This window comes from Tinamus guttatus, unplaced genomic scaffold (genome assembly GCF_059628265.1).
Source record: "Tinamus guttatus ecotype Peru unplaced genomic scaffold, ASM5962826v1 Tinamus_guttatus_pri_ptg000420l, whole genome shotgun sequence".
NCBI lineage: Eukaryota > Metazoa > Chordata > Aves > Tinamiformes > Tinamidae > Tinamus > Tinamus guttatus.
The window spans coordinates 547765-572479 of NW_028288954.1; the positions used below are offsets into that span (position 1 = coordinate 547765).

The following is a 24715-nucleotide window of genomic DNA, read 5'->3' on the forward strand; positions in this document are numbered from 1 at the left end:
AGAGGACATGGAGGGGGGCTTCAGGTAGGCAAACAATACAGTGATGAGAAACAGGGAAACCACGGCCAGGTGTGGGAGGCACATGGAAAAGGCTTTGTGCCGGCCCTGCTCTGACGGGATCCTCAGTACAGCTCTGAAGATCTGCACATAGGACACCACGATGAAAGTGAAACACCCAAAGACTAAACAGGTACTAACAACAAGAAACCCAACTTCCCTGAGGTAGGAGTCTGAGCAGGAGGGCTTGAGGATCTGGGGGATCTCACAGAAGAACTGCTCCACCACATTGCCTTGGCAGAGGGGTAGGGAAAATGTGTTCCCAGTGTGCAGGAGAGCATAGAGAAAGCCACTGGCCCAGGCAGCTGCTGCCATTTTGACACAAGCTCTGCTGCCCAGGAGGGTCCCATAGTTCAGGGGTCTGCAGATGGCAACGTAGCGGTCATAAGCCATGACTGTGAGGGGAGAATACTCTATTGATATGAAAATAGTAAAACTTAAGACCTGCCCAACACATCCCAAGTAGGAAATGGCTCTGGTATCCATCAGGGAATTGTGCATGGATTTGGGGACAGTGGTGGAGATGCAGCCAAAATCGAGGAGGGAGAGGTTGAGGAGGAAGAAGTACATGGGGGTGTGGAGGCGGTGGTCGCAGGCCACAGCTGTGATGATGAGGCCGTTGGCCAGAAGGGCAGCCAGGTAGATGGCCAGGAAGAGCGAGAAATGCAAGAGCTGCAGCTCCCGTGTGTCTGCAAATGGCAGGAGGAGGAATTCTTTCAGGGAGCTGCTGTTGGACATTTCACTCTCTCCAGGCTTTGTGGATTATTCAGAAAAGAAAAGATATTGAGCAGTTATTCCACATTTTTAAAGTTAAATACCTCCCAACTTGTTCCAGTTCTAATACACCGCCCATATTGCCTCTCTTCATGGAGATCTTTTTGCAACTCCCTTCCTTCAGCCTTACGGTGGGGTGGCTGAATATGCTGTGAGGAGCAGGGGCATCTCACCATGGGCTCCAGGGAAGTCTCTTCAGCTCTACAGTAATGAGAAGGGGACAAGAGGGGTGATGAGCTCTAAGATTCACAATTTTTCAGGTGAAATCCCCCTGGTTTGTAAAAGGGCTTTTCAGTATCTACAGCACCACTTCTAATGAATGTGTATTGAGAGAACAATTTGGGAATTTTTGACATTTATTTTGACATGTATTTTCTTTGGGATGGCCCTCTCACCTCTGCAGAGTGTTCCTCAGAGGCAGAAATTTTCAGCATTTCTACTGGGAATCGTGAGAAAATGGATTTAGAGTCACGTTATGCAGAGTGAGGAGAGCTCCTCTGCCTATTAGCCTTGATTGCAGCTGTTGTGTGCCCAAACCTCTTTGACGTGCATGATGATCACCCTAATCAATTGCCCTAGAAAGAACCCAGCCCCTCCTAAGAGCAGACAAGTCCAGTTTCAAAACGTCAGATCTCCAACTTCTCTCCCTTTCTCAGGGCATCTGAGGGAGGTCTCCAAGCTTCACTTCTAGCCAAGAATATGCAGGGCTCTTTTCACCTGCCCATGTGCACTTTCCAAACCGTTTTTCATACTCTCAGTCTCTGTAACTGATTCTTCAGAGGTCTCCTGGACATCACAGAGATGGCAGGAGGCAGCAATGTCCCTCCTGAGGGCACCTCTAAGTCTGTTAAGACATTACAGGCAAAAGGGTCAAATGAAGTTGCATTGAAGACGGACTGTGCTTAAGGGAGAGTTAGCTCAGTTCCTAAACCCCTGGGCTGCATTTCCTGGAGTTGCACAGGTTAGAGGGGACTGGAGGTGTCTCACTCTCATCCATATTCCTCTCTTCCATAGCTTGCAGGGTAGGTGTCTGACCTGCATCTGAAAACTCTGCAACCCCAGGGAGCCCAAGAGAAGAACAGGAGGGGAAACAAGGAGCAATCCTGCGATCCTTCTGCCAAGGGGAGAAAGGGAAGACGGGCAGAGGGGCACTCAGGAATACCCTTACCTCACCTATGTGGGCATGCTACCTCACAGATGGTGACACTGCAGGCCAAGCATCTGAAGCCCCTATATTGGGCAGCAGGAAATGCGCCCATAGCAGGAGGGATGTCCCTGTCCTTTGCCAGGGATCTGGATGTGGTGGAGTGGGCTGATACTCTGGACCCCAAGGCTGTCAGGGCAGAGAGGCTGCTGGGTGGCAGAGGAGACGTGGCAGGGCTTGCTCAGAGGAAGGTGTCTGCATTGGAAGGACTGAGCATGACTTCCCCAAATCAATCCTCCCATTATGGTGGGCACTTCCCCCTCCTTCCCTGACCATCTCTGCTGCCCACAGCAGTCCCTGATGGCACCTTACTCTGCCCCAACAATTTTTGTCAGTCTGTGCTCACAGAGCACATCACTTTTGTGTGCTCAGTTCTGCCCTACACAAGCCTCTGGGGACAGGGCACTGTCTAGGGGCATCGCTGTGCAGGCACTTGACAGAGCAAGTAAAATAAATTGCACAAAGGCGATGCTGATGCTTAATGCAGACTAAGGTGGTTTGAAGAGTCTCTATAAAATTTCTCACAGACCTATTGATATCTGAGAGAGAAGGGTTGAGCCCCACTTCCTTGGCAAAACAGAATACACTCCTCTTTTCTCCCTGCAGCAGTTAGGGAGATAACAGAAAGTGCAGACAGGAAGAGGAAAGTTCCTGGCCTTGGAAGTAGCCCTTCTCTTGATCTTCCTGTTGAAAAGACTCTTGGGACATGTCCTGTACGTGAACAAGGTGAGCAGACTTGACCAAGGCAGCACAGCGTCAACAGGAAGATGGTCCTGGCTGATTGGGAGCCAGCCCTGTCAGAGCTTCTCTGTGCAGCACTGACCCTTGCAGGCAGCAGAGTCACTGCCCAGGGTGCTCCCTCGGGTGCAGGGATGCTGCTCTGATTCAGAAACCTGGAGAGACCTATGTGCACACCCAGCACTTGACTCTCCTGAAGTGATACCTAGAAGGAGCAGCATGCCCTGCCCTGTGAAGGTGCATCAGGGAATCCCAGAGCTGAATCAGCTCCTTCTCCTGCCATGCCCTGGATACTCCAGGAGAGACAAGTCCTATCAGTCATGGGGTGGGATGGGTTCAGAAGTTCCCTCCAGGAACCTCAGCAGCTTTGCCCTGCAGCCAGAGACTTACCACACAAGGGCTTGTGAAGATTTCTTCCTTCAGTGAGCTCTGCTCTGTGCTCCCACTCCACACTGCCGTTCCCCTCTCGCTGCCTTCTCTCCTCTGCTGTCTGCAGCAGCAGGCAGTGCCCGCAGCCCTGCTGCTCTTGGCACAGGAGCTGCTCCTGCACTCGGCTGTCTCTGGGCAGTGCTGCCAGGCTGCCACGAGCTGCCTCCGTCCCAGGAGCCTGGCCCCGCTCAGGAGCAGAGGCCCAGCTGAACTCACCAATTTCTCTGTCCCTTGTGCTCCCTCCTCCTGGGAAATGTGCACTGTAGACAACTAAAATAATCCCTGATTATCCCTCTCTAAACACTAGGAAAGACTGGTGTCAGCACTGTAGTTTGTTTCATCAGAGCATGGTTACTTGGAAGAGCTGAAAATGTCCAACTCAGGAAGCCCCTCTTCTCAACTCTTAGCTAGGCAAGATAAATAAATACAAGACTAGAGCTCACTTTCCCAGTGTTCACGTATGGGTTGATGTCACTCACTTTGGGATTCTCAGGCTGGTTTAGAAGACCCTGGGCTGCCATGGTATTCTGTGGTGAGCTCCACAGAAACATGCAGCAGGTGGGATTACCCTTGCCCAAGCTGAAGTGAGCACAGCAGGGATGCCTGGATGTGAGGTCTTGCTCTATGCTCCCAATCACTAGTCGTTCAGGGTGGATGTCAGCTGCACACAAACAAACCCTTGGTGACACTGGAAGGGCCAGAGGTGGTTGAAGGCATGTGCCAGTGCCTGACTGCTGTTATCACCATATCTACTTTCTTCTAGACCATGTGTTGGGACTGGGTAGGGAATTGCTTTGGTCCCCCCAAATGTTATCAGATGCCCACTGCTACCAGAGCTCTGCTCACTAGGAGGCTGAGACACGAGCAGATGCTGACATTGAAATAGTTCATCTCATTCTGTTCAGGCACTTGATTCACTGACACAGAAATTGGCCATGCTGGATGCCTGGGGCATCCAGCACAGCCACGTGTCTCTAGCAGATACACTCTCTCTTTGCAAGTGATTTCTCTGCTCTTTCAGGTGACATTGGTGGTTGGCCTGTGCCATGTGTGGTAAGTGTGTTTGTACACAAATATGTGAATTCTTCTCTGTCCTTCAGAGGTCTTTCTGATTCAGAGGTCTTCTGTCCATCTGCTTCTCACTGTGTCAGAACTGGCTTCCCAGGGTTTTTTTAGCACTGTGCCTGAAGGTTGGGCTCTTCCTCCCAAGCTGGAGTCAAGAATGGACTCAGCGAATTGCACCCAAAAAGCTCCTCTGGCTGTGGCTGAGTTTTGCATGGGCCAAGGAGCACCAGCTCATAGTTAGGACACTGTGAAAGGAAAATTAATAAAATCATGTATTCATCTCATTGCCAGGTCCCTGAGGCTCTCACTTTTTTGAGTTAGAGTACAATGTTACTCTCAAAGGAGACCAGCTCCTGCTGAGCCCTTTTGCAGCCCTCCAACACCATCTCCCTACTCTCAGCATCTCTGCTGATTCCTCATGGGTCTCTGAGATACCACAGCCATGCCATGCGACAGCAGAGCCTTTCTGGAGGGCAGCTGGCAACCTGGCAGGATAATAAAGTTAAGAAGCCAAAGGACCATTACACCGAAGATGGGCTGTCCTTAAGCAAGACTCAGATCAGTTTCCGGATGCATGGATTGCAGTTCCTGGAGTTCCACAAAACCGAAGTGGGTTAACCGCACTGCCATGCAGATCCCTCTGTTCCACAGCTTGTGGCATCAGTGTCTGAACCACAGCAGAAAACATCCAGCTGCAGAAAGCGGAGAGAAAGAACAAGAGCAGCATGGACAAGAGGAAACAAGGCGCATGACCCTGCTGCCAAGGGGTGCAAGGAGAGGGACAGAGAGGCCTCCTGGAAAGCCTCTTACTCATCTGGGCATGCCACCTCACAAAGGGTGACGTTACAGGGCAGTCACCCTCACTCCCTTGATGGGGCAGCTGGAAACGGGCCTGTAACTGGAGACATGTCCCTGTCCTGTGCTGGCCGTGGTGCTGGCAGGGACGTGACGGCCGGGGTCAGGCCAACATGGGCATCCGTGGGGGACCAAGTGCCACGTGCCCTGGGGAAGGGGATTTCTGGCAGGGGTGAATGGGAGCTGCCAGGCACCAGGGACAAGGGACACCTGCACTGATGACAGGACCAAGCCGGCTTCTCCCTTTCAGGCTCCAAAGAGGGCCAGGAGGACCAAGGCAGATGCTGACCCAGAGCAGGTCCAAGTGAGCGGTGCCATCGGTGCACGGGTATCCCCAAACACACGAGCCAAGCCAAGGGCTTTGGCAGGGCACTTTTTGCTGGGGCTCTGATGCTAATTGGAAAGGTGTGGGCAGTGTAGCTGAAAGCTGAAGACAACAATCATATACAAGTATTTCATGTTTTTAAAGTTTTGGATTATTATTCTAAAGAATAGGAGACAGCACGCCGTCCAATTTATAGCCATCCAGAGTAACTCCTAATGAAGGCAGCACATGTAGGAAAAGCAGTGTCCCAGAGATCAGGCACGGTATGCACAATCTTCCTCTCCATCTCCCCAGCTCTACCATTTCTCTCATCGGCCTCTCGGGAATTTAAATCACTCATGTTGAAAGCCAACCTTAGTCCACCTAAGTCTGCACTCAGTGTTATAGCTCACCTGCCCCAATTCTCACCTGCTTTACTTAGACCTAACTGGCTGCCAACAGGCACAGGGGGATCTTCTTTTAGTTACAAAGAAACAAAAAAAAAAAAAATAAAGAAGAGTACAGTTTCATGGAAAATAATGACACTCTTTGAATGTATCCATACAGTCTATACATATAGTAAGGACTTGGCTAATGGGGCAGACTGCAGAAAGACAGAGCAAGCTGTAACCTCCATAAAGGGCAAACGAGCAGGTGGGTCTCTGAGTGAAGAGAGTATCGGGAGGAGTCACGATGTGTGGGGATAGTGCCCTAAAGGGGATGTTAGAAAGTGTCACTTTAAACAGGACATGTGGGAAAGGGAAACTTAGGTAGACGCACAGGAGACAGAGCAAAGAATGGGCCAAGACCCCCGGCATGAAGAGTTGGGCTCACAGCATCACTCATGAGATGCCACAGACTGAATAAACAACCCCAAGAAGTCCTTCCTTTGGCAGTGGTTTGGAAAGCCACATCTCTGACAGGGTTCCAGGGAGATGGGGTTTCTCTTCTTTAAGATGGTCCCCAGGACTCTGCAGAGATGAGGAAGAGCACGAAGGGAGACTGCAGGGATATTCGCCAGCTTCATCAGCTGCAGAGCAGGGAGCTGGTCATCTCACAAACTGCTGATGGAGTCAAATGAGATGGGGACTGATGAGTGAGATGGGGACCGATGGATCAACATCCGCAACCTGGACCCCAGTTCTTGTTCCCAGTGATCCTGCTGCTCTACACCAAGGCTCCCAGCTTCAGGAGCTCCCTCCCGATGCGTCACACAGAAACTGTCACTGCAAAGACCCCTGTGGATCCCACGCTGTGGCTGTGGCTGTTCAGGGCTGGAGGCTGCTGCAAGAGTCCTGCCTGATGGTCCCACCTTGCTCAGGGGACAAGGTAGAAGCAAGGACCCCTGGGGCTGGGGCTTTCCTGAGCACCAAGGCTCCCGTGGGGCAGCTCCAACACTTGTGTGGGTGCTGGGGGCAGAAGGAGAGAATCCAGGGCAGGTTTCCCTGGCACTGGCTGCCCCTCTTCTCCCCCACGCCGGGGTGGGCAGTGCTGGCTGAGCCCAACACAGCAGCTCACACAGCCCCCCAGGCCCCCACACCAGCACCCCCAGCACCCGCAGCCCCGAGCTGGGCTCCCCTCCCTGCCCCGGCCCCGCACAGCCCCCACCACAGCCAGGAGCCCCGCGGGGCCTCACAGCCAATGGCTGCGCTGGGCACGAGGAGGTCACTGCTGCCGCAGCCCCTGATAGGCCAGCTGCAGGGAGAGGGCGTGGCTGCTGCTTGGGAGGTCCCTGCTGCGGGCAGAGCTGATTGGGCAGCAGCAGGACTGGCTCCGCCTGGTGACTGTGAGGTCACCGCTCCCGCAGCGCCTCATTGGGCAGCAGCCGGGCCCTGCGGGGCTCTGCGCTGCTGAGATCATCTCCGCGGAGCAGCTGCTGAGCCCGGGCTGGGCTCCTGGCGGGGAAGGGCTGGGGAGGCCATTGCTGCCCTGGGGGGCAGGGCCAGAGAGCTGGGCGGGACGGCGCTGTGACGTCATGTCTTTGTGAGTGCCTGATTGGCCGGCAGCAGGCAGGCAGGCGTGGGCGGTGGGTGGGGGGGTCTCTGTGGTGAGAGGAGCTGAGAGGGCAGCAGTGGTTCCTGTGTGGGGAAGGGGCTTGAGGAAGCTGCTGTCTCTGAAGGCCACAGGCAGCAGCAGGGATGTGGTGGGTTTGCACCTGTGAGGTCACCTCCATGTGAGCAGCTGGGTTTGGGGTTTAGGCTTTAGGGTTGTGATCAGTGGCGCAGAGCCTAGTGGGAGACCTGCAACTATTGGTATCAGGAGTCAGTCTAAACCTCTTCAGTTTATTAATCAGTGACCTGAAGGGACAGAGCGCACCTTCAGCAAGTTTTCTGAGGATAGAAAAGTGGGAGGAATGGCTGATAGCCCAGAGGTCTGTGAAGGCTTTAAGAGGGACCTGGAGAGGTTGGGGAATTGGAGGTAGAGGAACCTCATGAAGTTCAACACTGGCAAGTGCAGGGTCTTGCAGCTAGGGAGGAATAACTCCATGCCCCAGGACAGGTTGGGGGTTGACCTGTTGGAGAGCAGCTCCACAAAAAGGGACCTGGGAATCGTGGTTGGCAACGTGGTTGACCATGAGCCATCGGTGTGCCCTTGTGGCCACTGATACTGGTGGCTGAGGTCTGACGGTACTCAGAGTGCCCCACAATATTGCAATGGCAGGAGATGTCTTTGGGTGGCCACTAGCTCCAGGCTGTGGTGTTTCACTGCGGGTGCAGGAATCGCCCTCCACTGCCCCTTCCCTGGGCCTCCTGGGTCCCCACTGCCTCCCTGGGGATTGCAGAGCCCTCCTTTCCCCATGTGCACCTGCGTTTAGTGCTCTACCTTTTGGTCCCTGCACTGTGAGTCATCCCTGTTTCGTTAAAGCTGCACTCAGTGCCCACTCCCAGGCAAACACTGTGCCTGGAGATCCCCTGGGGGTTCTCTCATCAGCACAGTCACGTGTGGGGCAGCCTGGCACAGGCAATGCAGAGACCATTGCCTGTCTGCAGTGGTCACTGAGAGATGAACCCTAGATTGAGGCTAACAGATCACCCTGGAATGCTGAGGTCATCCCCTGGATCTCATGGAGTTCACAAGCAGAAGAGCAGGCCCATTTGTGGTTGCACATCCTTGGGCATATTTTTTGATTCCAGTTTCTAAAGAGAGGCCAGATTCAGGACCATCATAGGGTAGATCCCCTTTTATCCTGGAAATGTTATTCTGGAATCCAGCTGTGGCTTAAGGGAGGCCAAGGACTGGTCCTTCCTGTTCATATCCCAAGATATGAGGGAAAACAAGCCTCCCTTCCAGGTTATGAGAGTTCCTGGGCCATGTCTTCAGAATAAAGCATGGAAGGACAGCACGGAAATGAGGAAGACCACTCTAAATAGAGAAAGTCCTGCTGCCCTCCTGGAATGTGTCTTCAGGAAAGATGAACTGCCATGGGAAGGCTGCCTCTAGACTTTCCTTCAATTCACTCATGTTCAGTTTTGTGTGTTGGAGCTTTGCATGGAGCCATGGAAAGCTGTGGTGACACTTGGTTGCAATTTCTCTCATATTAGAGAGATTTGAGATCACACTCTAACCATAGGCATGAGAGCTGAGATCTCCTAAACAACACTGGATTCCTGGTCTCACCCCACCTGCCCTTGTCCCGCCATGACTCTGTACCCCAGAGGTCCCTTGATGTCAGTGCTGGAAAAGACGCTGCAGAGGGAAACTCTCCTCCCTGCACTGGGCACATCCAAGGGAGCTCAAAGAAGCGGCTCAGAGAATCCTCTCTGCTAGTGAAGGGGGAAGCCTGGCTTCCTGCTTTATCATGGTCTATGTTTAAGTGCTAAATGAGAGATTCCTGTGCAGACGTGACAAAAACTAGTTATCTTTATTTTATCATTTATTATTTTAAGATGGGTGTAAAAGAGAGAAGTAAAAAAGAAAGAAATGGATAAAATACGGCCTATAGACAGATATCCTGGTGAGTGAATGAAACAGTTGTTATCATTGACCTTGTACCCACTGGATGAGTTTCTTCAGTGCCTCCTTGAGCTCCGTGTTCCTCATGCTGTAGATGAGGGGGTTCATGGCCGGAGGCACCACTGAGTACAGAACAGACACAACCATATCTAGAAGTGGGGAGGAGATGGAGGGGGGCTTCAGGTAGGCAAACAATACAGTAATGACAAACAAGGACACCACAGCCAGGTGTGGGAGGCACATGGAAAAGGCTTTGTGCCGGCCCTGCTCTGACGGGATCCTCAGCACAGCTCTGAAGATCTGCACGTAGGACACCACAATGAAAATGAAACACCCAAAGACTAAAGAGGTACTAACAACAAGAAGCCCAACTTCCCTGAGGTAGGAGTCTGAGCATGAGAGCTTGAGGATGTGGGGAATCTCACAGAAAAACTGCTCCACCACATTGCCTTGGCAGAGGGGTAGGGAAAATGTGTTCCCAGTGTGCAGGAGAGCATAGAGAAAGCCACAGGCCCAGGCAGCTACTACCATTTTGACACAAGCTCTGCTGTCCAGGAGGGTCCCATAGTGCAGGGGTCTGCAGATGGCAACGTAGCGGTCATAGGCCATGACTGTGAGGAGAGAAAACTCCCCTCCAAACAAGAAGACGAAGAAAAATATCTGGACAGCACATTCCGAATAGGAAATTGCCCTGATGTTCCACAGAGAATTGTGCATGGCTTTGGGAACAGTGGCGGAGATGCAGCCAAGGTCGAGGAGGGAGAGGTTGAGGAGGAAGAAGTACATGGGGCTGTGGAGGTGGTGGTCGCAGGCTACGGCTGTGATGATGAGGCCATTGGCCAGGAGGGCAGCCAGGTAGATGGCCAGGAAGAGTGAGAAGTGCAAGACCTGCAGCTCCCGCCTATCTGAGATCAGCAGGAGGAGGAACTCATTGAGGGAGCTGCTGTTGGACATTAGCTCCCTCCAGTCATGTGGGACTGTCTGAAGAATGAAGATATGGAGAAGTTTATCTTAACTTTTGAAGATGAAAGCCCTGAAGTCATTCAGTTGTCTGACACCATCCTCTCTTTAATAAGAGTGTCTTAGTGCCGTTTATCTTGTTTATCTATTAGTCTTGTTCCCATCTGTCCGGTATTCATGTCTCCTTGAGCTAGGGGATCATCGTGTTTATTATGCTCCCCTCAAAGGAGACCAGGCTCTGCTGAGAGCAGAGCTGTGCATTTTCCAAGTGCCCATCTCCAAATTTCTCACCCTTTCTCCACACACCTAAGGGAGGTCTCCACACTCCCCTTCTAGCCAGAGACACACAGGGCTCATTTCAGCTGCTAATGCACAGCCTCCCACCACCACCTCCATACCCTCAGCATCTCTGCAGCTTCCTCACACATCACTCAGATATCACAGATAGGCCATGAGACAGCAGAGTCTTTCTGGAGGGCAGGTGGCAGCCTGGCGGGACACCACAGGGAAAAAGCCAAAGGAGCGTTAGCACTGAAGATGGGCTCTCCTTAAGGGAGAGCCAGTGCAATGCCTAGGCTCACAGGCTTCATTTCCAGGAGCTCCACAGGACAAAAGGTGGCTCGGGAAATCTCACTCCCATGCAGATCCCTCTGTTCCACAACTTGTAGCATCAGTGTCTGAACTGCATCTGAAAACATCCAGCTGCAGAAAGCTGAGGGCAAGAACAGGAAAAGCATGGACGGGAGGGGAAACAAGGAGCAACACCATCAATGTGCTGCCAAGGGAGGCAAGGAGAGGGACAGAGAGGCCTTCTGGAAAACTTTCACTTTGCCAGCTGGGTATGTCACCTCTCCGAGGGGGACGTCGCAGGGCAGTCCCTCTTAGCCCTTTGGTGGGGCGGCAGGCAATGGGCCTGTGGCAGGAGAGCTGCCCCTCTCCTCTGCTGCAGGTCTGGCTGCAGAGGAGGCGGCTCCTGCCCTGCACCTCCTGCCCCTTCCCTGCCCATCTCCGCTGCCTGCAGCTGTCCCTGCCACCAGCTCTTCTTCTATCCCAGTGTCCTGTCCCTGCCATTGCTTACAGATCCCATATCGTATCACCCTCTGTGTGCTCAGTTCTGCCTTACAGAAACCCCCGGGCCAGGGGGGCAGCTCTGCAGTTGCAGATCCTAAGGAGTCAGTCACATGAGGTCCTGTGAGTCCACAAAGATAATATGGATGCTACCTGTAGGCTAAGGTGAGCATGAAGCAGCTTGCTGAGGCTTCTCACAGACCTATTAATCTCTAGGCATGAAGATCTAGGACTGCCATTTCCCTGTCAAAACAGAAAACTTGTTCCTTCATTCCCCCTGCAATATTAAGGAGGCTGAAAGAGCAGAGAGAGGAAGGAAAGCTCCTTCGCTTTCAAGTGGCCCTTCTGATTTTGCTCCTGTAAAGGACCCCTCGCACGTGACCTGTGTATGAGCTGGAGCTGTGAGCAGACTTCACTCTGCAGCAGCCTCTTAGCAGCAGAATGAACCTGCCCTCACGGGTGTCTGTCTCCCCACGCAGCGCTTCCCCGCAGCGCTGTGGGGAGCACCCTGGGCAGTGCTGCCCCTCGCAGGCTGCAGAGTCACTGTCCCGGGAACGCAGCACCCTGGGCCTGGGGGATGCTGCTCTCAACCACAGCCCATGCAGAGCTGGGTGCAGAGCGCAGCTTCACACCCCCATGTCTTCCCTGGGAGAAGGGAGCAGGATGCCCTGTCCCTGCGAGTGTGTGGCAAAGAATCCCTGCTCTGAAGCATCTCCTCCTCCTGCTAAACCCTGCATACTCCAGGAAAGAGACCTTTATAATCCCAATCCTTACTTCTACGAATTGAGTTCAGAAGAGCCCTCCAGGAACCTCAGCAGCTTTGCCCTGCTCACCGTGTCAAGGGCTGGAAAGGTTTGTCCCACAACAAGCTCTCCTCTCTCCTTCACGCTGCCGTTCCCCTCTCGCTGCCTTCTCTCCTCCCCTGTCCGCAGCAGCAGGCAGTGCCCGCAGCCCTGCTGCTCTTGGCACAGGAGCTGCTCCTGCACTCGGCTGTCTCTGGGCAGTGCTGCCAGGCTGCCACGAGCTGCCTCCATCCCAGGAGCCTGGCCCTGCTCAGGAGCAGAGGCCCAGCTGAACTCACCAATTTCTCTGTCCCTTGTGCCCCCTTCTTCTGGGAAATGTGCATGAAGCAAGCTAAAAGAATCACACTTGTTGTCCTTTCCTAATTAATGGGGAAAAAAGGATTCCAAAATTTCCATCTGTTTCATCAGAGGATGACTATCTATGAAAGCTGGAAGTGTCCCACTCTGGAAGGCTCTAGTTATGAAGCCTCTAATAGGCAGGACACCCAGAAAGGGGCAAGAAGAGGGCACTACGCGAGCACCATGTAGTATAATGTAGAGACCCTGGCAGATCCTTACAGTGCAAAAAGTTCATATAATTCAGTGCAGACATTTAATTCAGTGACATAGAAATAGGCTGCAGGGCCAAGATAGATGTCTGGCTTGTCCAGCATAACCAGATGTCTCCTCTAGGAGGGACAGCCTGGGATCTATGCTAAACCATGTCCAATCCCTCCTACAGCTGGACGTGCTTCATAAGTGGGAGACGTACCTCACACCAAGGGGTCAGCTCTGGTCTCTGCTCTCCTAAAAGCTTCTCGCTTTGTTCCCACACAACCTCTTTGCACCCTGGAAAGCATGATAGGGCTAATGATAACCCCAGGGTTGGTAGATCACAGCTGGCTGTAGCCCAAGGACATCTTCAGGGGCACCTTCTCCTGCCTGGACATGGGCTCACCTCTGTCCCAAGCCCCAAGGTGCTACAGATCCGCTCCGGCAACAAAACCCTGTCCTGTCGTTCCCTCACAGCCCAGCTCTGTTTCTCTCTGGTCTTGGGCGCTGCAGCCTTGACTGTCTTTCTGGGAACCTCCTCTCACCATTGCATTGAGCCCTGCTCTCCATGCCATCATGGCTCTGCTCTCAAGTGGGGCCATTGCACACAGTGTCTTTGGCTCTTGGTAACAGGTTTCACCAGGACCAGTCTGACTTCTGTGCCACATCCTGATATTTTGCAGCCCAAATATATGCGAATGCCTGTAGCCTGGCATGGAGACAGAAGCACAAGCTGTCACAGGACCTCAACATCACTGAAATAACTGAGATGCATTATCACCACTCACACAACTGGAGGCCTGCGCTGCTGGGGTAAAAGCTCTTCAGGGGAGGCTGTGAGGGAAGAGGAGGAGGGGGCAGGTCCTTTGTGTGGAGGGGCAGCTCGGATGTACAAAGTGCTTCCATGGCATGGACAAGGTTTGGGTATGTGCTTGTGGGTGAGCATCAGATGAAGGGTGACATCATCCTGGGAGCTACAGACCATGCAGTCAGGCTGATGGCGTGGATGACATCTTTAAGCAACATGACGCAGTCTGTGGATCATAGGCCCTGGTTCTTACTGGCAGAACAGGTTGGAAGGCTCTTGAATCCCCCTAACATTCACTGGAAAGGCAAACACCAGGAAGTAAACAGCCTGTGAGGTTTCTGGAGTGTGGACACCAGATGCAACAGAGAAATATCAGTTAAGGTGGAAGATATGCAACAGTTTGGGTAGCAACAGGATATAAAATACTACTACTGTTAATAAAAATAAAGTGAAAAAAATTTAAAAATATAATATAAATATTAAAAAATAGTGAAGAGGCAATGTTCAACATTGGTATGGGATGCTGAGGGAATCATTTTTAGAGAGCAATGACAATTTCCCCAGGCTGAAAAATATCCGTGAAATTATTTTCCTCAGCCTCCTTGAGTGCCTTGTTCCTCGTGCCGTAGGTGAGGGGGGTTCAGTGCTGCAGGCACCATCGTGTACAGAACAGCCACTACCAGATCCAGAGTAGGAGAGGAGACATAGGGGACCTCAGATAGGCAAAGATGCCAGTGCTATGAGAAAAACAGGCAATGGGCAGGTGCAGGAGGCACATGGAAAAGGCTTTGTGCTGGCCCTGCTCTCAGCACACCAGCAAAGATCTGCTCATAGGATAAGACTGTGAAAATGAAACAATCAAACATTAAACTGGCACTAATAATAAGATGCCTAACATGGCTGAGTTAGGAGTGTGAGCAGGAGAGCTTGAGGGTCTGAAGGATTTCACACAAGAACTGTCCACAGAGTTGTCTCTACAGAAAGAAAACAGGAAAGTGTTAGCAGTGGGGACAGGAACAGATACAGGAGGGCACCTGTAGGAAACCATGTCCCACTGCAGTGCTTGCTGGGCAAGTGCCCCAGGTTATGCTGGGTTTCCTACCTCTACACTAATAAATAAATTCCAACACTGACTGTAGGGAAAATCCATCCCACCTGCATGCAACGTGCTGCAAAAATAGGAGACGCTGTAGGGTGCATTAGCAGGGAAGGTAGGGGTTAAATAGCTAATGTAGAATAAGCTGAGTCTTAGAGCACAAGGACCCATGATAACTGGCAGAGTCCGGATGTCTTGCTCATGGCAGGGGCAGAACCCTTGATAGATGGCAGGGTCAGGATGCCCTGCTCATGGCAAGGTCTGGACCCTTGATTGGTGGTGGGGTTAGGGTGCCCTGCCCTCAATCAGGATGATAGGGGGGCTGCTTATCCAGATGTTTTAATTCAGCAAAATAGATAACATTAACAAGAATGCAAAACAGGAAAACGGGAGCGGGGAACACTCTTGGGTAAGAACGGTATAAAAGAGGGACGCTCGAAGTGGTCGGGGTCCGTGGTGTGACCCCTGCGTGGGAAAGCCCGGACCCCAGCTAGCTGGTAATACTTATTATCTTTCTTCTTTTAATAAAAGACAATATATCTATGGTGGTTGTCTCTCTCCCTGTCAATTCGGATACCGGACCTAACAACACATCACACTGAGCTCTGTGCTCTGGTCTCTGAACTCTCCCACCCTTCTAGCTCTCCTCCCCTGAATTTCTGCCAGATGATATGAACAGGGACTGGGCTAATGAGGTCCTCAGTGTGGATGGACTGCTGGCTACCCAGGCCTAGGGACTTCTGCAGTAGCACCTTTGCTTTCCCAGAGATTGCTTCAAGAAATCTGCCATCCTGCCCTGTCCCGCAGGCTAGGCAGCTGTGATAGTCAGAAGTGGCCCCTGTGCCCACCTACAGCCCCTGCACACGCACACCCATGGTCCCTACGGCACTGGCATGGCCCTTGGGTGCCTAGGATCCCTTCATTATCTCCTTAACCCTGCTTCGTGGACTCAGGGGGCCAGCAGAGGGGCTGCTGGTGCTATCCATGGGCCAGAGTGGGCAAAGGCACTTCTGGAGCATCCTCACAACCTGCTGGTCTCTCCATGGGCTTTGGAGACTTCAGTCAGTTCCCTTGGGGAGGCCTTTGCTCTGGCACAGTGATGCACAGAACCTGCCTCCAGCAGCAGCATCCCTGCACATCTGGGCATGCACTGATGCAGGAAGGAGAAACATGTCCTAAGGATTCATGGTTTAATTCTGCATTTCAGATACCCTAAGTCATATTGCTTTAATGTACCCTCCTACCAGCTTATTACAAGCTGAAAATGGAGAGGACGAAGAGCTTGCAGGAGCTGGAGGAGGACCTGGAGCTTAGGCCAGAGCAAGGCTGCAAGTTATCACATTTCATTTGGAAGGAGACTGTTCCCGTCTGCCAAACTGATGGTCACCAACCGGCTGGCTAAGCTGCTGAGGACAGCCTTAACTAGGGAGTGAGTCCAGGCAGAAGAAGACTCCAGAAAGAGTGAGGAATTGATGGCCTGGGATGGCAGGGAAATGTGCAGGAGATGTAGACAAAGGAACCCCTGGAGAGAGCAGTGGGATGCAGGGAGCTCTGCTTAGGGATGGACAGATATTCAGTCAGGATTGTAGGGGTGAAGATTGGTAGGCAGAGCAAGAGCAGTGGCCTTGTGTAGATCTCTGCTATGGATTTCCACCAAAGCATCATGATGAGATTGCCATGCTCTTCCTCAAAACACTGTGATGGGGTTTCTCTCCATGGTCTCCACCAGGGCATCATGAGGGGCCTCCATAGTTCCCACAAAGGCATCATGATGGGGTCTCCATGGTCTCTACCAAGATGAGGTACCCACCAGGGCATCGTGACGTGGTCCTCGCCATCTCCACCAAGACATCATTATGGGGTCTGCATGGTCTCCCCCAGGACATTGTGGTGGGATCCCCATAGTCTTCACAAAGACATTGTGATGAGGTCTCCATCGTCTCCATGAAGACATCATGACAGATCTCCATGGTCTACACTACAGCATGATGATAGGCTCCCCACAGAAACCATCAGGGCTTTGTGATGGCAGTGGCTTCATGCCCATAAGGCCATTGTGAGGGGGTGGTCCCCATGGTGACCATGTCCTTGTTGGGGGCAAATATGCCAGGATCCCCACTCTGGAGACAGCAACTTCATCAGGAGGGAGCAGCTCTCCTTGGTGCCACTGTCAGGTGCCCACGAGAGCTTCCTGAACATGGACAAGGAGCAGCAGGGGAATGCCCACTCCCAGCCCACAGACGGGCTCTCAGGCTTGCAGGAGAGCGTGAGCGAGGTGAGCAGTGGGGCTGAAGGGAGAGGCAGGCAGCGGGGATGGCACCAACACGAGGAGCACAAGGATGGTGTTGAAGGGGAGCTGGGATGAGGGAAGAGCTAGGAGCTCTTCTGGGGAGGTCTCATTTCTTCCTGGCCATGGCCTTTGCTTTAACTGGGGTAGATTTCTTTTGGGCAAAGTCAGCCATGTGAAAAGAGTGCATTTCCTTGAAGCTGGTCCCCCAACTTTCCGCATCGGTCAGGAGAGGACAATACCTCTGAGTGTGATGTGCTCTCTGCAGGGACGGCTGTGGGCAGGGGGGCTTTTCTGAGTGCTGGGCTCTGAGTGGGACAAGGAAACCTCCTATTTAGTACTATAGGCCTGATTGTAACAGAAATTTTAGAAAATGTCTTAAAAAAAAAGCTGGAAAGAAATTAAGAGAAAGAATTAAAGCAAGTAAATGCTTTGTTTAACTTCCCACTGTTATTCATTGATCTGTTTTAGCACCCTAGAGTTCGGCATGATCTTTTTTTCATGAAAAGGCTCATGAAAGGCAGAGTCCTGCACAGCTGGTGCCATTCCAGGTGCTGTGGTCCCCTGTCCTCAGCCTCCCTCTGCAGCTCTGAGGGGCTCTGCTCTCCCACAGATCCCTGCGAGAGCTCTCAGGCCCACGCAGGTCACAGTCACTCAGAGACACTGGGACATCTCCAAGTCCCTCTGGGTACTGGTGCTCGGACACTTGAGCCCTGCCTGCGAAGATGAAGGGCTGTTTTCAATGTCTTCCAGTGACGAAAGAGTGGAAATCTTCTGAAAGTTTCTGAATCTGCTGTGAAAAAATATTTATCTGCCGTTGCCTTTTAGTGTCCACTGCTCTCTCCATTGGACTGTAGAGGAAATCTCTGTGATAGCCCCCATATTTTCTATGTCTTGAATACATGAATCATTTCCACAGCCCCTCTGGGCAGCCCCTCTCCCAGCACAGCACTCACCCCCACTACAGGCATATTCTGCCCCTGGAGGTCTCCTGTGCTCCATGGTGGCTGCATAACCCCTTCCAGCAGGATGGGCATCTGTCCCAGCTCTGTAATGCTGGGACTGTCCTCAGCAGATCCCTCCTGAGCACTCACCATCTCCAGGGGCCTGGGCACCCACAAGTGACACTGAATCCAGTCCTCTTTCTGATGAATTTAGATATCTGTGTACAAATAGGCTTATCCAAAATAGAACAGCCAAACCACCTCAAACAGCTATGAAATCACTTTCAAAGAGTGGTGTGCTGTTGGAATATCCCCAAGTAAACCCATTTCCTTTGTGCATCCTTGAGCTCCTTGTTCCTCACGCTGTAGATGCAGGTACCACCAAGTACAAAGCGGCCAGGGCCAGATCTAGAGCTGGGGAGGAAATGGAGGGGGCTTCACTTAAGCAAATGTGCCAGTGCTGACCAAGAGGGAGAGCACGGCCAGGTGTGGAAAGCACATGGAAAAGCCTTCCATGTAGCCTGGGATGCAGCCAGGTGCAAAGAGAGATGCACAAGTTGCCACAGGAGTGCCATGTAGTTAGAAGAAGGGAGATGTGGTGAGATCATTTGAATGGCTACATTCCTTCAAGGGCAGCATGGATTTCTTGACGAGAGACCACCAGGTAAGATGAGTAGGGGGAAATGCTATGTTGAATGGAGAGCTTGGGTACATGGAGCTTTTCTATAGGATGGACCAAGGCAAGTAGCTCTGAAGGGTGGAGGACCTCGGGAAAGGCAGCCATTAATTAAGCATTTGTCAAGCAGAAGAAAGCTCCATACAAACAGTTGGTAAAATTAGGAAACATCACTGGAGCCCAGCTTGACTAAACAGGGAACTGGTATGTGGTCTTCAGGTCAATAAGGCAGCATGTGGAAAGGGGGAGAGGCTGCAAAGGAGGAAGTCACAAATACTGTCCAGCAAAGTAAGGATGGTTTGGGGAAAACCAAATCTCCCTGCTCCTGCTTCAGTAAGAGTAAACAATGAAGAAGGAAAATGTGAGCTCACTGGGATTCTAGCAAGTGCAGCCCTGCTTGGCTACAGTCAACCTTCACCAACAAGGTGAAGCCTGAGAAATTTCTAAAAGGGGTGACTGGAGAGCTCACTTCTCTCTCCCTTTCCTGGCAAGTGTGTGCCCTGGGCAGAACTATGGGGTTGCCTGGGGTTGGGGCTTGGTTTGAGGATTTGGCATTTGGCAAGACAGGATCAAAGTCCTGTGGGATGAAAGAGCACAAAGTCTGAGCACAGGCTGAGATGAGGGTGAGCCTCAGCTCCATGATAACTGCTGTGGGCTGCTCTTTGGGTAGAAGTGGGATGGAGGACAGTCTGTGGCAGAAGACCGTCTTCCTCCTGGAGGCACTAAAGCAGGCTCGCTGTTCTTCACTTCCTCAGCAGGGTTTCATGCACTGTGCTACTTAAGAGAGAGATGATAGGCCAAAAGAGAGCAAAGGTGCCCTTAACACAAATCCTCCTGAAAACTTTATCTAGGCCTCTGCTTCTTGCCTTACTTCATGGCCATGGTGAAAGTAGTGCAAGAACATGGTGTTGCCAAATTAGAAGAATGAAAATGTATTTCAAATCGTTAAAGACTGCCTGAAGTTTTGGAAAAGGCTGTCTTTGTTATTCTTTCAGCATGTTCCTACTTATGACTATAATCTGCTTTAGGGGATGGATTCAATTTGTTCGCGTAGAGAGGCTGGTACTGCTGGAGATGCCCTGGACTAGTTGTGTTCCCTTATGGTGCTGGAATTTTTGGAGGTGTCTCCTACAGGCCCTTAGCTTGTCATTAGGAAATATATCTGAAATAAATAAAAAAAAATGCTAAGATCACTTGTTTTCCCTCCATTGACTAGAAAGGGAAATGCAGACAACTGCATTTGGACAGAGAAATCTGCATGGATTGTGTCTGTCATGGGGTGGAATCTGCCCACTCACAGACACACTTTGACCAATTCCTCACATATCTCCACATGTCTGATTAACTTGGACTTTTTGAAAGTCAGCTTTGTTTCAGATGATCTGCACATCTGCACTTTCCATAGTTTTAGTCTTCCTCCTCCCCTTGCTCTTTATCGTTCAGACACCTCTCAGCTCTTCCCTTGCTGCTTTGAGCTTCAGGGAGTCTTTCAGGAGACTCTTGTTGTCTCTTAACCAGCTCCTTCACCGTGTGTCTATCCAGCCTTTACTATCTGTTTGTGAAAAGCAGTTCAAGGAAGGTTATTCCTTGTAGGCTGTGGAGCTCCTTGGAGGCAACTCGGGATTCAACCTACAGTTGAGGTGTGGATTTCGTTTCCTGTTGACATAGGATCCTGGTTATTTTGTTTTATCATACTTAATACTTTTACATGTTTGCAGCTAGTTCAGGTGGGAATTGGTGCACATGAGCTGTAGCATTCAGCTACCGGAGTGAGAAAAACAGTTTGATTTTAGCCAGAGTGATCCAAGTCCCCAGTGGCTGATGAGAGAAGTGGCAGGGCTGGGAAGCTGAGCAAGAAGGTTCTTCATACCGGTCTCCCCTCAAAAACACTGCTTTTCACACATGTCCAGACTTCATTAGGAGACACTCTAGGAAGTGGAGAAAGTGCATATGGCTGATTCAGAAAATGGAAAAATAAAGAAAGCTCAAAAAAAATTAGCCATATTTCTTTTCCAGGTGCTCATTGTAATCAGTCTAATGTTAATACACTCCTTTCCAATAAGCTATAGAAGATTTGAAAATTGAAGAAAATTATTGCAAGAATCATGACTCCTGAGGGGTTTTGCATTTGACTGACCCCTTGGGAGTACTTGGTGCTGAGCCTATGAACAACCAATGCTGAGAGGAGACTGAAGAAACTTCTCAAGAAGTTCAAGTCAGAAGCACATCCCCAAGTTTCTTGGAGGGTTAATGGGTCCCACTGTGGATCATTACCAAGCAAAGCCTCCCCAGGGACTGATTAGAGCAGAGAGTTGGAAGCCATGATTAAACATAAGAAAATGCAAAGTGCAGGTGCCTCTGATGCCATCTCAACCCTACATGTATGTTTTCAAGCAGATTGACCAAACAGAGGCCCAGGCCCTAAGTAGGGGGATCCTTTCCATCATGATTTGCCCAAGGCTTTTCGTTGGAGCAGTGTGTGAGTGGGGGTATTCAGGGCCTAGGGCAGGACACTGATCCAGGACCTCTTGTGTCCCTGGGGGAAAGCAGGCAAGGAGGCCAGAAGGAAGAAGTTTCTTCTCATAGACCTCAATGGCAAACACACCAGCCATGGCCAAGAGAACATAGAGCTAGTTCTTGAGGAGGTTTTTGGTTGTGGCCCTGCCCTCGGCTGTCTCCCCTTTGGGCTGTCCCACATTTTCCCATGCCTGTGCCTGTTTCCCTGCAGCTTGTAGACACCCAGGCTGCTTCCCCACCTTGTTCTCGCCCCAGCATCTCTCCATCTTTTTCCCATGTCTCTCTGTCCTCGGTGACTCTTCTTTGAAACAATAAGGCATGAGTTGATCTCAGGTCCCCTCCAGGCGACCTCTCGCACCACAGCACTGGTCTTGAGTGACATTTCTCTTTTCTAAGCAGTTTGTGACTCTTTCCCCTTGGCAGTTTCTTTCCCACTACCAGAACAAATTCCGTCATCCCTGAAACCACCCTGCAGGCAGTCGCAGGCTCCTGCTCTCTTCCCATTAGCTGTAACACCTCAGCAGGCTAAGGAAGCTCATGGCCTTCAGCTTCTGCATGCAGGCCATGTGCTGCCTAGGCCTGAAAAAGCAACCTCACCCCAGTAGCAGGGTCTGACTCTGGTGATGTCAGCTGGTGACCCACAGGAAAACAAAAAAGGAATTTTCAGCAGAAATCTTAACTTCTTTGCACTGGACAAGCCCAAACCCTCTCCTCACAGGGTGGGGCAAGTGATACTCGAGCCCCCAACCACCTTGGGGGCCTGACACTGAACTCACCTCGTGTGATGAGCAGAGTTCTTCTACAGAGAGCCCCAACTGGATGCAGTAGCTAGAGGCACTCTAACGAGTACAGTGTAGGGGATTCCTGTTCATGCAGTTCAGGACATGGTGGCCTCCAGAGCATGTTGCTGGCTCACATGCAGCTTGCTGCCTACAAAGGTTCTTCTCCAAAGAGCTGCTGCGCAGCCAGACATTCCCCAGTCCATATCCCTGCAAGGGTTGGTCTGTCCCAGGAGCAGGACCTGATTTTTGTCCTTATTGGAACACCATCCTTAGAAAGTAGACAATACTATCCTGCATAGCCAACCTGATCTCCCAAAGTGTCTTCTAGTTTTAATGAGCATCGGGATGGACCATCCTTGGACTGGGTGGCTGTGCTCCTTAAAGACCTGCTGGTTTTCCTAAGCTCCACCACCCTTCAGATTGCAGGATTCCCCCACAGGGAGGGAGCCTACACAAGCTCTCCCCCAGACCTTGATCCATCCCATGCAAGAGATCCTTCCATCTGAGCTGTCTCATCCCATCAAGGACATCCACCCCATCCTGCTCTTCCCCGCTGCCCTTCTTGCCTGGAGAGCTTGTCCTCTGCCATCACAGCCCTCTAGTCATGTGAGTGGTCTCAAAGCATCTCAATTATTCCAACTATGTTTCCGTGCAGTGACAACTTGTGCCTCTCCATCTGCCCTCCTCTGTGTCCCAGGCTGCATGCACTTGTGTGCAATATTGGGTTTGGAGAGCCTCAACTGTGGCATAAAGAAGAGGTCTGCAATGGAGAAACCTGTTACCAAGAGCCAAGGACACTGTGTGTGCAATGGCCCCACTTGACAGCGGGAACATGCTTGTGTAGGGAGCAGTTGTCAGGGTTATGCTGAAAGGAGGTTCCCACAAAGAGAGAAAAGTCTGGAATGCCCAAGGCCAGGGAAAAACAGGAGAGGGATTTGCCTCCTGGGGATGATTAATGTCACCTTGGGCCTGCGACAGAAATGAATCCCTCTTCAGGAAGGACAAGGTGCCACTGAAGAAGAGCCTGGACCTGGACAGGCTGTGATTTACCACACTGAGGTCATCATTAGCACATTTCCCTCATCTAAGTGTAGGAAGAGTTTCAGGAGAGGGAGTGCTAAAAGATTTTAAGGTTGTGGCGACTACAGCAGAGACCTTAGTGGAATGTGGCTCTCATCCCCAGACACCCCACATGTCCCTGCAGGTCTATTTCTGTGTCACTGAATCAAGTGCCTGCTCTGAATAACATCAAGTGTTTGCAGGGTGTGCATGAATGTCAGCTGCCTGGTGAGAGGAGCTCTGGTGGCAGTCAGCATCTGCCTCACTTCAGGTAATCCCTGGAGATGGGGAGTGGGAATGAGGTGGCCACACAGAAACATATGGTGACATGGGATGAGACAGAGGTGGTGCAAGGCATGTGCTAGTCTCTGCTGGCTCTGACGGAGCAGCTGGGAGAACCATATCTTTCTAGATCCTGAGTTGGGGGCCAAGTACGGAATTTCCGTGGCCATCAGAAATTACTCCAGATGACCAATACTGCCAGAGCAGCACCGACTGTGAAGCTGGCAAACAAGTAGCTCCCTGTGATGCAAAATCATAGTGCCATCCCCTCAGACACTTCATCCAATGACATAAAAATAGACTTGAAGGGCCATGTCAGATGCCTGGGACATCCTGCACAACTGCACATTTCTGGCAGACAGAGCCTGGTACTCCCAGGAAAGTCATGTCCTTTTGCAGTGGTGCTGGGCAAGTGCCCAGGGCATCCCCGATGTCCCACCTGTGCCCAAAAAAATGAGTCCCACCTCTGCCTTTAGTCACAGTCTGCACTGTCCACATGCAAGCATGATGCTCTAATGGGATGCACATGACACAGAGGTCTCCACTCGTGTCCCTGCACTCTTGAAACCTTCCAGTTCTTTACTCTGTCACCCTCTTTTCATTATCACATGACAGGAATAAGAACAGTGTTAATGATGTCCACATGGTCACTGCATTGCAGTCCAAGCCAGGACCTTCTTCACTGGTGCATTGTCCTTCCTGGAGATCAGATCACCTCTGTCCCAGGCCCCAAGGTGCTGCAGAGGGAACTAAGGGAGCAAAATCCTCTCTTGCCAGGGCTGGGCGGTCCAACTCTGTTTCCCCCTACCCTGGACTCTGCAGGCTTTGCTGTCTTAGTGGGAATCTCCTCTCACCAACACATGGACACCTCCTCTGCACGACAGCATGCCTGTGCTCTGAAGTGCAACCACTGCAAATGCTGTGTCCCTGGCCCTTGGTAGAACAAGTTTCATCATCACCAGCCCGTTCTCTGTGCCACAGCTGAGGCTCTGCAATGGAAATATGCACCAGAGCATAAAGCCTGGGACTAAGAAAGGAGCAAATGGAGGTGCTCATCTGACTGAAACATTGTTGCTGGAATAGCTGGAATGTGGTGGAATCTCACACATGATTATAGAGCCTGTACAGTGGCAGGGTCCGAGATCTTCAGGATGGACCGCAGGAAGATGAGCAAGGGGGCTGCCCTTGGTGTGAATGAGCAGCTCAGATGTGTGGAGCTCTTTGAACATGAGGGCTAGGGCTTGGGTGTGAGCTTGTAGGTGACAAGGGTGAGACGACAGTGGGAGTGACCAAGCACCCAAGCAGGGTGAGGAGGTGGGTGCAGTCTCCTTTAAGCAATGTGAGCAAGTGTGCGGCTCAAAGGGCACCCCATGTGCACACACCCTCCCTGCACTGGCTCCCAGGCTGTGGAGATAGTTGTTCTCCAGGGCTGGCTGGCTCGTGCAATGACCTCCCAGGAGCTGGAAGAGGACGTAGAAGGCAGCAGTGCCCTGGTCCCCAGCACATGTCAGAACCTTCACCT

The 24715-nt window shown here is 51.6% G+C and overlaps 1 protein-coding gene across 1 annotated transcript in view; it reads left to right on the forward strand.

Annotated features, from left to right (window-relative positions):
• The first annotated feature begins 4714 nt into the window (after nt 1–4714).
• LOC148593292 (uncharacterized) overlaps nt 4715–24715 on the forward strand; it is a 28067-nt gene continuing 8066 nt past the window's right edge. The window contains exons 1-2 of the mRNA XM_088531467.1: nt 4715–4876; nt 5373–5450. Of these exons, the coding sequence (XP_088387593.1) occupies nt 4715–4876; nt 5373–5450 (240 nt within the window). The remainder of the gene's footprint in view (nt 4877–5372; nt 5451–24715) is intronic.